This window comes from Periplaneta americana, chromosome 8 (genome assembly GCF_040183065.1).
Source record: "Periplaneta americana isolate PAMFEO1 chromosome 8, P.americana_PAMFEO1_priV1, whole genome shotgun sequence".
Lineage (NCBI taxonomy): Eukaryota > Metazoa > Arthropoda > Insecta > Blattodea > Blattidae > Periplaneta > Periplaneta americana.
This window is the reverse complement of record NC_091124.1, coordinates 89,007,594-89,022,680: the sequence shown is the minus strand read 5'-3', so window position 1 is coordinate 89,022,680 and position 15,087 is coordinate 89,007,594. Positions and strand designations below refer to the sequence as shown.

The following is a 15,087-nucleotide window of genomic DNA, read 5'->3' as shown; positions in this document are numbered from 1 at the left end:
TATTCCTTACAAACCATCACATATTTACTTTCCATGCTTCCCTATTAAAAAGATCTAACTTGTATTATAGCCATTTTATCACATACTGATGCCCTTTCCTATTAAAACTTTAAGCACCAGGGTAAACAGTCCTAAAATTGTTTAAGAACCATTTCGCATTCCTAATAATTTACATTTCTCATTTATTTTGACATGAAAAAGGTCTTATGTTTAATTAGTCCCGTCTACTCAGTTTGGTTTCTAGTTTTAAAAGGGCTTAATGCGGCTATTTTTGGAAATAATCAAGAAAATTGTTAAATGAGCAACATTACCTATTTTTAAAGAAATATAAACAAATAATATCCAGGAAAAGTCTCTTAATTAAAAACACTCTATAATTGACACCAATTTCAATCTTTCTACTGCTCTCCGGAAAAGTATAAAATGTTTACTTAAGACTTTTTTCCTCCCGACCACAGGTCATAATAACTGAAGTTTTTAAAAATCATGCTGATAATTTGCAAGTTGAGAATTCATTTAAAGCACACACTAAACCTAAATAACATTCACTGGAGTGTTGCGATTAGCAAGAAATTTATAGCGACGTGTGAAAGTACTACGGGAGCTTTGTGTGAAACTAACGTAACTACAAAAATTGGCATTTTTTGGTTTCTACACAAATCGAAAGAAAATTCGGTCTTCTACCTGGTCACAAAAAATCGTAACTCAGTTCCGAACAGACTTGTATATAATACAATTCGTAACTACAAAACATGAAGTTATAGTTCATATGAAATAAGCGTATTTATTACCAGTTAAAGAATTTTGTTGTGAATAAAACATCGATTGTAGTTACATTAGTTTCACATTAGACCCTCGACTAGATTCATAATTATCGTTTAATAAAATGAACCGTTTGTAGATGGTTGAGTTAGGTTGAGTTTTTGCTCTTTTATTTCCTTGTATTAGTTAATTTCCGCAAAATTATAAAACAAAATAGTGAATCACCTACTGTGTACACGTTTATAATCGTTCGGAAATACGTTTCGCTTCCTTTTCCGAGTAAATTAAATGTACTTTCCACAGAGCAGGATGATTGATGCGTAGCATTCAGAAAATATATAAAAAAATAAGAAATGCTTCGTAGCTGCCTTGATTTCCTATTACGTACTTTTTCATGTCATTACACTTGTTACCGAAAAGGAAGTAAATTTAACTGTTGAATTCAAACATTTTCCCAAAATGCATTGAAGAAACATACAATTCTGAGTAACACAGGTTCGCATTGCTAAGATGTAATACTAGACCCTAATAAAAACGTGACGGCCGAGGATCAAACACGGAACATTTTCTTGGAAGGCTAACCCCTTCGGCTGTCAAGGGGTTACGGAATGCATTGAAACATTGAAGTTTGGCATAATATATTAATACTAGTCTATTATCTCTAATATCTATTTTTCGATCAACAAGTAATTACACCTACAAATGTAGCTTCTCAATATGCTAAAGCTTGAATACGATGCATGTTCTTGTATATCATAACACCAGGGTTAGTGTTAATTGTATTGTGTTTTATATTCATGTTGAATTTATGCCTATAACTGTACCGTTTGGAGAACAATAAAAAAAACACAACCGGCCATTTTGTTTCCTTGAATGTAGGTCTATATACTGTATGTATATAATTGTGTGTGTGTATGTATGTATGTATGTCATGTTTTATCTTACGTATACCGGTAATGCAAAGTGTATAGCCTACTTATGTACGGTACTTACTTTAAGTCATCGGATACAAAAATGTATATCTTTTTTAAATTAATAAAGATAAAACATTAATAATAATTTTCAACTGCTAACACGTTAAGATAATATGATTTATTTTAAAAAGTCTGCCTTATGGCGCAGTCGGTAGTGCCCGAGATTGCGGATTCGATCCCAGCCTAGATCGCGGATCGATGGCATTTAAGTGTGCGACAGGCTCATGTCAGTAGATTTACTGGCATGTAAAAGAACTGCGGGACAAAATTCCGGCACAGCGGCGACGCTGATGTAACCGATATTTACGAGCGTCGTTAAATAAAGCATAATTTAAAATTATTTTTTTTTTAATCATCGAGGACTCACTGCAGTGGCATTGCTGGACTGTTCAACATAGAATAACCAGAGGTGTTGCTTTGGATTAGGTTGTTGATCTGTTGAAAGAGTTGATCAGTATACAACAGTTGAATGAAGAGTTTCTTCCCTTTACGCCTCAATTAGAACCCTAACTTGATCCTTCATCTATCCGTAACTCATATTAAATGCAAAATTTTCAGTTGAAATAAAATATATTGTAAAAGTATCCGCTGTTTTAGAACTCCCAGCAACCAAGAATCCGCAAAAAATAGCAATCCAGCAAGCTAGTTATCAAAGCAGCCAGCAGTGGGCAGGATTTCTAGCAAGCAAGCACTCAGAACTGCCATCAACGCTTCCCGCACGCGATCTGTCAAAGAGACACGCGTCGTGGGATCCGGGCTTTAAGCGCTGATTTTGCAGCATTCTTACCATATGACCAGGACCAGTGTTGCCAACTGGACGGAAATTCCGTCAAAACTGACTTTGAGGGGTGACGGATTTTCTGGCAGAATTTAGAATTACATCGTCTTTTGACTTTTTTAGCTGCTGTCATTTTAATGGTTTAATTTTGGAGGATTTTACTTTTTATTTGAACAATCCTAGGCTGTGCCGTACCATGCTAAAGAATGCCCTGTTTCAGATTTCCTCGTAATCAAGTCGGAGGTTGACGAATTATTATTTTAATCAAGATTGGTAAGTACGTTTTGTTAGAATTTGCTTTTTATTTGTATATAGATATATTGATTATTTTTTATTTTGACGGATTCTGACGGATTTTCAGGCGTTAGACTGACGGAGATACAATTTATGTGTTGGCAACACTGCCGGAACATTCAATTAGTTGATTACCGGTACTCTTATGTTCAGTATGCTGGTTCAGGGAGTCCCACTGGTTCTAGGTTTAGAATTCTCACAAAAGTAATTTGAAACAAGCTAGAAGGTTTCTATTCTTAAAAAAAATGGTGATCGTGATGTTGGTGTTAGTGGTAGTGATGAATAGAGTGATGACGGAAAGCGTCAGAGGTCAACTTGTAAAAATGAGGTTGATGATCTCTATAAACGTTACACCTCCGGCGGAGTTGGATTCATGAGCCAAGGCTTCAGTTGGAGGTGGGTTCGAATCCGTTGGGGTTGAATATCTGACCTTTTCCCTTCCGAGATTTTTCCAATATCTGACATGAATGTCGCGTAATCTCATGACAATTCCTCTCGCTATTATCAATTCCACCGATGCTAGATAACCTTGCTCTTGAGACAGCGTCCTTAACCCTATATTGACCGAATTTTCTTGTAACTTACACGTCATTTTTTATCTATCTCTTTAGCCTTGTGTTATACACCTGTCAGAAGGGACAATAAGTAGGTATCGGGTTTTAATAGCTATGCGGTCTAAGGCATGGCCGTTGTGAGTGTTATGATGACTATGAGTGACCAACATAACTAGGCTAAGATCGCATGTTCAAAATTCAGCTGCTGCAGTCAATTGAAAACTTGTGGCAAAGGATGGGGAAGACACATGTAAATTAGCGGTATATGAAGCTGACGGGGTTTCATTTGACTGCAATAGAAGAATTTTGTTCCTTTCTTAGAGAAAACAAGGATTAAAGATTAAGAATGAAATTTAAAGAAATGTTTTCAAATCATTTTAATTATTTCATTATCATTAATTTTAAATGCAGATATATCAAATGAGCAATATACTCGATGTCATACCTCCCACATTTTAATTAATAATTTCTTGCAAGGTATACCAAATTATGGAATGCGAGTGGTACTAAAAGAAAGAGAAACTTGAATTTTTATTTAATTATTTGAAGTTGATTGTTCACGCACTATGTTGTCCCACAATCGCATAAAGCAAAATAGGACTCCGCAGCAGCGCTCACGATCTGTATTCTGTTATGCAGAGACAAAATCAATCATTACATTGCAAAGAAAATACCGGAGAGAATATGGAGGAGATGCACCTGATGGGGAAAACGTTGAACTGTCGGAATGTTGGCGAATTTATTTACGCAGACTTCTCAGATATCCCGTTCGAATTTCTTCCACTTTCTCTTCTGAAACACGACGACGAGAACCTCTGGATTGTTTTTTAACATTTCCAGTCTCCAGAAACTTCTAACACCATGCCTTAATTTTTATGCGATTGTGGCGCAACATAGTGCGTGAACAATCAACTTCAAATTAATTAAACATTTTTTGAGTTTCTCTTTGTTTTAGTACCACTCGCATTCCATAATTTGGTATATCTTGTTAGCAATGATTAAGTGAAATGTGGGAGGTTTGAACGGAATACCGTGTGTACATTGTATATAGAAAAATAATTAAAAACAGGAGTATTGCTTTGAGATAATATTAGTCAATAGAGGCTTAGTTTGTTTTAAAATTATGATTTATTTAACGACGCTCGCAACTGCCGAGGTATCAGCGTCACCGGTGTGCCGGAATTTTGTCCCGCAGGAGTTCTTTTACATGCCACTAAATCTAGTGGCATGAGCCTGTCGCATTTAAGCACACTTAAGTGCCATCGACATGGGCCGGGATCGAACCTGCAACCTCGGACACAGAAGGCCAGGGCTATGCCATCTGCGCCACTCACTGGTCTATGATTATCAACTAAATGAAGAAAGTCACATCGAACATAATTTGTTCATATGATGAAGAATCGATGGAGCGGAGAAAAATTCTCTCCGGCACCGGGATTCGAACCCGGGTTTTCAGCTCTACGTGCTGAGACTCTATCCACTAAGCCACACCGGATTCCAGTTCCGATGCCGGATTAAATCCTGTCAGTTTAAGTCCATCTCGTAGTTTCCCTTTAATGGCCAACTCTCATGCACTGTGTCACAGATGTGTGACAGTGGCGTCACACACACTAATGTGCAGAAGTGCACTCATTACGAGTGACTAAGTGGCCGGTATCCGACGGAACGAGCGCCGTCTTAAATCACTAAGTGATTATATACGCAATAATAAGATAATTTGTTCAGTCGTGGTCGTAATGACAGTTGCAGGGGTGGTGAAAATAGGTAGTTGATTGGTTACTACAAATAGTGTGTAATGATAAGGCATTGCACAATATTACATTGCTCGTTTATTAAGAACTTGATCGGTGCTATAACAGTTACAGCAACTGCCCGAGAAGCGTGGCCACGTTTATTGTTTGCAGACTATAGAAACCGTTCGGAAAACTCGCCAAGGGCGGCTTGGGAAGCTGCTATAAACCGCGATATGAATACTCCTGCTCCAGAGTGACGTTTGTGTTTAGTAAATCTGCAGATTCAATTTGGCACACTTTCAATAAGTCAGGTCCCTGACCTCTTTGGAGCATCGTACTGCCGTTTGGCTAGATTTATCAAGAGAGAGAAGGATAGAGCCGTTGTTTGTCCAAGAGGGACGAAGACCAAGGCGGTAGAAATGGAGGAGTCGTATTCTACGACTGCGCTGTGCGTATTATGGTATCGAAAGAAAGTACAATGTAATATAATTGATATATTATATGCTTCTCTTATTGTTAATGCCATATTTTATATTGAAAAGTATCTGTGACTATCATAAAAAGAAAAACAATTTTACCTAAAATTGCTTATATAATTTCATTATATGTTTATATTATCGAGTAAATCATTTTCCTTCTTCAGCAGAAACATCAACACTACCACTGCCGTCACTAATCGGATGAGAGATTGTCTCTTTCCGTCCTTTGAGTTTAGGTTTCCGTCAAAGTCTGCTCAGTAGTCCTGTGGGCGGAAGTATTTTATTTAAAACTTGCAGCTAGATTGTTGTCATCTTCATCACCGCTACCATCACTGCTTTTTGTTGTAGCAGACTCTTTTCGACCTGTCATTTTTTCTTGGATAGTTCTATGATTAATTGCAAGTGAAGACCTAAATACAAACATCCCAAGTCCATTGAAGTAAATTGAGAAGAGCAGGAAAGCTACTTAGGCCTGCAGTGTAAGAGCACATTGAAATAAATATTTGTATGATTAAAAAACGCAGGCTTAGATTCTGACTGCGGATAGCTATTATTTTTTACAGGATGGTGGGTAAAAAGTCAAATTCGGTAAATTTTGGACTTAGGATGTTTGTCAGTTCAGGTCTTCAAATATTTTTTTCACTTCTCTAACTTGTGAGCGAAAGACATTGCGTGACGAATATCGAGTATCAGACTCAATTTTGAAATCATGGATAATTAAGTAATTATTTTTCGTTTCGTATTTTCTTTAAAGAATTAGAAATTGGAGCTTGCTTTCTTTTGATATAGAACGCAGTAATCATATTAGTAAGGTGTCGGGAATTTATTATCGGTTCTAGAGTCTACCGATACTGTTTCCGTGTCCACAAGCCTGGCGTATCTTGATGATTCAAACTACTAACATTGATGATGCACTGGGAAATCACATAATTGTGCAGCGCAGTGTTTCCTTTATAAAAGGAGGACATAAGCCGTGCGTGCGTTACGGAGGCACACGTGCGCTTGTCCCCTGTCCGCATGTCAACGTGCTTCACTCTTGCTAAACGAGGGCATGGTCCGTTTTGTATGGTCACTGGTTATAGAATTTTACAGTATGCGTGTTATGTTTAAGATGTTGCATATAATTTGATGAAAAATAAACATTCAGTTACTGTGGTTTCAACACAGTATCAGCCACCGGCGTGGCTCAGTCGGTTAAGGCACTTGCCTGCGGGTCTGAAGTTGCGTTCGGGCGCGGGATCGATCCCCGCTTGGGCTGATTATCTGGTTGGGTTTTTTCCGAGGTTTTCCCCAACCGTAATGTGAATGCAAGATAATCTATGGCGAATCCTCGGCCTCATCTCGCCAAATATCATCTCGCTATCACCAATCTCATCGACGCTAAATAACCTAGTAGTTGATACAGCGTCGTTAAGTAACCAACTAAAAAAAAACACAGTATCGGATATTTGCCTAGATTCTTAGGCAAACAGAACTACGTTGACTACAGTTAGTAAAATTATACCCTAGGGAAGATACGAACTCCAGCAACGTGGAAGCTGCACCATAACCGTTGTATGTACGTCGTCTAAAAAAAGTGTAAATTAAGTTATGAAAAATAACTTTCGGATTGTTTATATTTCGCTTTTCACAAACTTGACCACCATCTGTCGGAAGAAAAATAACCTCTGTCTTTAGTAGCAACTGTTATGTCGAACAGAACACGGATTAGAAAAATAAATTCTGTGGCCGGGACGAAACAGTTCTTAAGTAAAAATTTTATATTTTTCAGGAGAGCAGTAGAAAGATTGAAATTGGTTTCAATTATAGTTTTTTTTAATTACGAGGTTTTCCTGGATATTATTTGTTTATATTTCTTCTAAAATAGGTAATGTTGCTAATTTAACAATTTTCTTGATTATTTAAAAAAATATATCCGCACTTAAGCCCTTTTAAGACTAAAACCCAAACTGAGTGGAAGGGACTATTTAAACATAAGACTTTTTCATGTCAAAATAAATGAGAAATGTAAATTATTAGGAATGAAAAATGAGTCTTAAACAATTATAGGACTGTTTACCCTGGTGCTTAAAGTTTTAAAAGGAAAGGCCATCAGTATGTGATAAAATGGCTAAAATACAAGTTAGACCTTTTTAATAGGGAAGCATGGAAAGTAAACATGTGATGGTTTGTGAGGAATAAAGTATTAAATATTCTTAAGTCCTTTATTCTGTGTGTGCTCGACTCAAAAAGCATTGACACTTGGTAACGCTCTATAAATCCAGTCAGGAGTCTTATTTGACTTCAACCGTTTTACCAGATTGTAGAGAATTGTTTCCGCTTTCAGAATATATACAAATCTCATTTTCACAAAAAATTGACTTAAGACCTTTTTCCTCCCGGCCACAGAATTATAGTTTTATTCGTCAATTTCATGCAGATAACTCCTTAAGGGGAGAAATGTAAAGTTAATGTTGTTTGTAATTCATGTCTGTTATACCACCCATTACAGTGTAGTCGTGTAGTGGCATATTGTTTCTGTCCTATGTTGTGCTGCATTATCTCCAGCTTTGTCAGAGACGTATTGGTTCGCTGGAATATCTTGTTTCCTAAGCAGGGAACTTGGTAGATCAAGGAACAGTAAATAGTTTGCCAGAATTCTTTTTTACCTGCCTTAGATCTACTAAACGAGTAAGGCCAACTTAAATATTTTCTTACGATTGTAGTTGTTTGTAATCTCTCACATGAAATACTGTAATCTACTGTTACAAAAATCATTGGTGTGATGCTGGTGGAAGTGGAGTTCCCCCTCCCTTCATCTGTGATGCTGAACTAGGCGTTTTGAGTTTGTCGTTTCTCCATATGAAATCCTTTCCCCGAGGTTGCTGGAAGAATCATTCGTCGATCAGATTGCAGAATTTCTAAACGTAACAGTAACGGTACTTTATTTTAAGCTTTCAAACGGAGGTTACATAAACGGAACAATTGTCGAAATCGGCTCAAACGATTTTCTGCAGTATTTTGCTCCTAGAATAAGAAATAATTCGACGTGATTTACGGAACTGATTATACTCTTTTAACACATATCATTGATGGCAGTGATTATTATGAAGTTATTTAAATTAAATAACTTCACTGTGTTAATGTTTAAAGTGTGTTATTTTACTTGATTGACTAATTTCGATGTTACATCCACCATCCTCTGCGTTCTAGTCAGAATTCAGGCTAATCAGGTAAAATAACATCACAGTTTAAATATAAATACAGTGAAACTGTTACTTACTTAATTTAAATAACGTATAATTAAAAATAATAATAATAATAATAATAATAATAATAATAACAACAATAACAATCTATAAACTTTTACGAAAACAGTAAGTTGGTACTTACTTACTGGCTTTTAAGGATCCCGGAGGTTCATTGCCGTCCTCACATAAGCCTGCCATTGGTCCCTATCCTGTGCAAGATTAATCCAGTCTCTATCATATCCCACCTCCATCAAATCCATTTTAATATTATCCTCCCATCTATGTCTCTGCCTCCCCAAAGGTATTTTTCCCTCCGGTCTCCCAACTAACACTATATGCATTTCTGGATTCGCCCATACGTGCTACATGCCCTCCCCATCTCAAACGTTTAGATTTAATGTTCCTAATTATGTCAGGTGAAGAATACAATGCGTGCAGTTCTGCGTTGTGTAACTTTCTCCATTCTCCTGTAACTTCATTCCTCTTAGCCCCAAATATTTTCCTAAGAACCTTATTCTCAAACACCCTTAATCTCTGTTCCTCTCTCAAAGTGAGAGTTCAAATTTCACAACCATACAGAACAACCGGTAATATAACTGTTTTATAAATTCTAACTTTAAGATTTTTTTACAGCAGACTAGATGACAAAAGCTTCTCAACCGAATAATAACAGGCATTTCCCATATTTATTCTGCGTTTAATTTCCTCCCGAGTGTCATATTTGTTACTATTGCTCCAAGATATTTGAATTTTTCCACCTCTTCGAAGGATAAATCTCCAGTTTTTATGTTTCCAAGTAAGTTGATACTAATACAATGAAATTGAATCACACAATTTTTTTTGCCTAATTGTTTGGCAAATAATTTTATTTTATTTTCAATTCTCAATTATATTCCGCTCAAGTAACTGGACAGAGAGGAAGAATATTCTCCTATATACTTGGGTCCTGTTTTTTCGTTTCCAGATACGACCCAACAATTTCTCGTGAGCCTAAAATAGTGACCCTATGATAGTTACGATAATGGTGATATCGATTGTGATGAATTGATGATGATCGTGGTGGTAATGATGATGAATAAAAATTGATGACAATTGTGGTGGTGGTGATACGGGATGATGGAGATGATTATGGTGATAGGAATTTATGGAAACGATGGTGAAGGTGAAGGTGGAGAAGAATTTGTAGATTGATGGAATGCTAAGTGAAAGTTTTGCATCACCATTTTCCTATGTCATAAATTCTGCTTGCTGGTGTCGAGAATCAAATCGAAGTAGTTTGACAGAAAACTTTGCTTACTACGGGGTGTTCATTTCAAAGTGTGTCATGACGTCACTGTTGTTGGGTCACAGATTTGAAGCGAGTTTCAGCTTATATGTTAGAGAAGTTGCCTATTATTTAAGGCGTTCTTCAATCTGAACTTGAGAACGTGTACGGTATAACTTGAACGTCGTAGCAACAGATGGCGGTCTGTACGGTCTGTGTGCTACCATAACCTCTTTCGAACTGTGTTTTGCGCCGGCAAGTCGTACGTAGGGTATTTGTTATCATCGGTTGCGTACGGTAACATTCCACAACACAAATCAAATGCTCCGTGTCCATGTTGACCGTCGAAGTTAATGTCAACAAATACGTAAGTAATCGTCTTAACCCTCTCCCCATATCCCGACAGTACGTATTTCCAAACAGTTCACATTCCTGCCACTACCGGCGTTACCGTACGTATCGGTACGTACTCTTCAGAATGAACGCCGTACTTGGTAGGCATCTTCTCTACCTCATAGGTTTTACACCTCTGCGGAAGTGTAGGAAGATTGAATTCTCTAGGCTCATCGGCTAGCCACATGACGGCATACAGCGAGCCATGACACACTTTGAACTGAACATCCAGTATTTGTTTGCTGTCTGAAAGACAGTATCACTGAAAGAAAGTATCATTCATAACACAGAGGGGAGATTACAAACTGAATTAACTTGTACGATACCGTGTGAAATTGTCTGTAGCTTATGGTGAGTGGCAATTTTCTTCTACTAATTTTTCTCCTGTTAAGCCTTTGTTTTATATAACCGGCGTTCCTTTGTACTTTGGTATTTAAAGCAACTTGCTCAACAACCGCTTATGAGAGGAGACAAGAGTCTGGTGTCTTTAACGGAAGTATCGTCTCGAGTACTGATTGGTTTTATTTCAGTGCTTACATCATTCTGCTTCCCACAATCACTTGCTTCTCCATTGTCATACACGAATATAAAACAACTTTCTTCACATTGCAGTTGGGTTACAAAGTCACAATGGCTGGGAGAATTCTAAACTCTCATTAATGATAGAAAGATCCATGCGACCTTAATTATCAATTAAATGTTTTTTTTTTATAATAGTAAGTGATTTTATTGGCGAAAAGAAATGTAAAAATAGTTCGTTTCACATCTGAACATCGTAAGGGATTTGCAAATGCATATATGCAAGTGGAGAGAGAAAGAGAGAGAGAGGAGGGGGTGGGACGGACAAAAAATGTCCTTTTTTTTAGCGATTTTATGGTATAAAACGCATTATATAAGTGTCAACCGGGACTATGAACTGTCCAATTACAAAAATGGTAAAAATTGAAATGTCTGTGTAAGGTAATGTTAAACATTTGGTACACTGGTTGAAAACCAGGAATGTTCAGGTATTGACACTTGTTTTTCTCGATAATGATGTTTTGTGACGTTCCCTGTTTTCACCCGACATATTCATTCATTCATTCATTCATTCATTCATTCATTCATTCATTCATTCATTCATTCATTCATTCATTCGTTGTATTCTGCTCAAGGGCAGATCTTTCCCTGGAAACCCAGCATTCTCCAATCTTTCCTATTTTCTGCCTTCCTCTTTCTTTCCTCATATCCATATACTGTATCTTAAATGTCATCTATCTTTTGATATCTTCTTCTGCCCCGAACTCTTCTCCCGTTCATCATTCCTTCCAGTACATCTTTCAGTAGGCAGTTTCTGTTCAGCCAGTGACCCAACCAATTCCTTTTCCTCTTCCTCTTCCTGGTCAATTTCAGCTTCATTCTTTCTTCACCCACTCTTTCCAACACAGCTTCATTTCTTATTCTGTTTGTCCACTTCACACGTTCCACTCTAAACCACATTTCAAATGCTTCTATTCGCTTCTCTTCACTTCGTCGTAATGTCCATGTTTCCACCATACAATGCCACACTTCATAAAAAGCACTACACTAGTCTCTTCCTTAGTTCTTCATATATAGATTATTAAATATTGGATATTATCTTAATCGCCGAATTCTGCAAGTCATGTTGTACTTAGCTTGACGCAAAGTGAAGACCATTTTCGAGGGTTCGGAGAAAAGGAGGTGAGGAAATTAAGAACCGGGGTAGAGAGAGATTAAGAAAAGGTTCAATTTTTTAACATTTCTGTAATCTAGAAGGATGTTTAGATAACGCCAAGTTTATGATATGATGTTAATGAAACAAGGGTGGAAAGAGACTGGGAAAAGAAACCGAAATTTGTAGGTACCCGTAGGAAATCTGTTTCTCAACTAGTTTGTCCATCGCATATCTCGCAGTATTGAAGATCGTCCTTGTATTACAAGAAGATTTAGAATAGCAAGTAGGAGGAGAATATATTTTTTTACTACAAGAATGTGATTGAATAATAGCCATTGTTGATTCTGTTATTAATAATGCAATTTGTGTACCAATTAAGAAAGTGTGTGAATTACAAAAATTAAAATGATTGTGTGCATATTTAATAGGAAAATCATGTTCGGTTCGCATGGATTTGGTGTTCGTGAGTGAATGAAATTATTTGCTTTATGAGAAAATCAATACCATTATCTTCAGCAAATACGTAGGTATTGTAGATCGTTCAGCCACACTAGACAAATAGCTACGAGAGATTCCTGGCGTGAGGCAACAGCTTCACACAGATCCCAATGAACACAAAACAAATGCATTATGAGACCCAATGGAGAGTTGGCTCTGAGTTAAACTGCTGTATGTATAGGAAATAAAACTTGGAATTTCGCATTGATTATGGTAAGTTGTGTACAGTTTTTTTTTGTCCTCATACTCATTACTTCCTTTAAAAATCATAAATTGAACTCTGCTTCGTTTTATTGCATCTTTTCGTGAATAAAGAGAGGTATATTTGCGAACGTAGCAAACATCACGTTCTGTGTGGCTTCAACGATGCCTCATTCTAGTTTGATGATCGTCCACCTTTGCTTCGCCATGTGGCCGTGAGGCCAGTAGCCGGCTGGTCGGTCTGAGTCCTTAAGGGGTTAGGTACAGCTTACAGTAGTAAAATTTTGGAAATATTCAACATTTTTTCCCTCCATTACTTTATCTTGTACAATAATGAAAATTAGTGTGTGTAAAACACTGTTCTTTTGCTATGTGAAAATATATATATATATATATATATATATATATATATATATATATATATATATATATATATATATATATATACACACGATTTAAAAAATTATTATTATTTTTTTTTTTTCAAAATTCAGTTCACTGTGCAGTGATGAAGCGTTTCCCACATTACTAAAAAAACTATTCAACATTCTGTGATGAAATTTCTTGTGTGTATTAATGCATGTCGTATCTACAATATGATGCAAGATCATTTCTGTATCTTTGAGAGATTGTCTGATAAAAAATAAATTCATTTTACAAAATGATCAAATATCAGTATTTTCTTCTAACACAAAATAAAAAAAAATATTATTTATTAAAGAATGTAGCTGAAAGAGCATGATATTGTAAACATGAGTTTCAGCAATAAAATAAAAAAGAGAGAACATGAAAAGTTAACAAGTTTATGAGTTATGAGGGAAACGCTTCATCACTGCACAGTGAACTGCACATTTTGAATTTTCGGGGGGGGGGGGGGAAATATATATATATATAAATAATTTTTTTAAATCGTAAAAATATTTTTTTTTTCATATCATTAGCAGAAAGACAGTGTTTTACACATACCAATTTTCATTATTGTACAAGATACAATAATGGAGGAAAAAAATGTTGAATATTTCCAAAAATTTTACTGCTGTAAGCTGTACCTAATCCCTTAAAGGGCTGTAGCACCACGGATTATTATTATTATTATTATTATTATTATTATTATTATTATTATTATGTTCATTGGATCTCAAATGTTCCTGTCCAGAAGTACCTCGCCGAAACTGTAAGCTATTTTACAGTCTTCAATGTTTACCGTGGTGTACATTATACCAAGTTTCATTTGAATTCGGCTGTATTTGAATTAGTCTCCGAAGTGAGAAACCGACGACGATCTGTCCGTTCAGGTAATGCAGTATATTTTTCATATGTTTTCATATGCATAATGGTGTTACCCTAAGCCCATTTTTCGACCTACACTAGGTACTGACAACTTTTGATGTAGAATCATTACTGCCCCCCTCCCTCTCCCTCCCTCCCTCCCTCCCTCCCTCCCTCCCCCTCTCCCTCTCTCTCTCTCTCTCTCTTATTGTGTGTTTTTTTTTTGTGTGTGTTCTTGTTTGAATTTTACTCTTATCCCATTTTGAGGGGTTTTTCGAACTGACAGAGGGTACGTACATACAACGCCAAACATATGTTACAAAGTTAAATTGATTTATATTAATTTGGTACACTGTGCTTTCGTTATGTGGTGCTGAAATACTGATAGCAGTGTTTTGTTTCAGGGTCGACACACGAAGACTGGTCAGCTTGCGGCTATTAAGGTCATGGATGTCACAGAGGTCAGTATAATAAATTATGTTAGCATCATCCATTATGGCAGGTAATCTCATTATACAACATTCCTCCAGCACAATCGCCGTGAACTGAATTAGCACATGCTTACTGCATCAAGAGGTCGATTATTTAAATTTCTACCATGACTGTACCGTACGCTCTTCAGAAAGTTAAACCAAAGTTTACCATGTGCATTAGTGAGTATGTAATGTGGGTTTAGGTTACATATATTATTGGTCATCATCAGTATAACGGTGTTCAACACTTTATAGTACCCATAAATGAGGTACGCAGCATTTTCTTACAAGAGACATAATCGATATAACAGTCAGCAGGCACAGTGCACCTTTCAGTACCAATTGAGTTCATGATTGAGCATATATAGGAAGTGAATTCAGGGGGTCAGAAGCAAAGGGGTATAAGTGCACTTAAGTTATTTGTGAGAAAATGAGATTGAAAGCACTTAAGATTTCGTAAATTTTCCGTGAAATCTTTTATTTCAATTTTAGTATGTGGTGTGGTTAAAA

The 15,087-nt window shown here is 36.5% G+C and overlaps 1 protein-coding gene across 8 annotated transcripts in view; it reads left to right on the top strand.

Annotated features, from left to right (window-relative positions):
- msn (serine/threonine-protein kinase msn) overlaps positions 1-15,087 on the top strand; it is a 288,177-nt gene that overhangs the window by 79,400 nt on the left and 193,690 nt on the right. For all 8 annotated transcript variants that reach the window (XM_069833247.1, XM_069833249.1, XM_069833248.1 and 5 more), the window contains exon 3: positions 14,509-14,565. In XM_069833247.1, the coding sequence (XP_069689348.1) occupies positions 14,509-14,565 (57 nt within the window). The remainder of the gene's footprint in view (positions 1-14,508; positions 14,566-15,087) is intronic.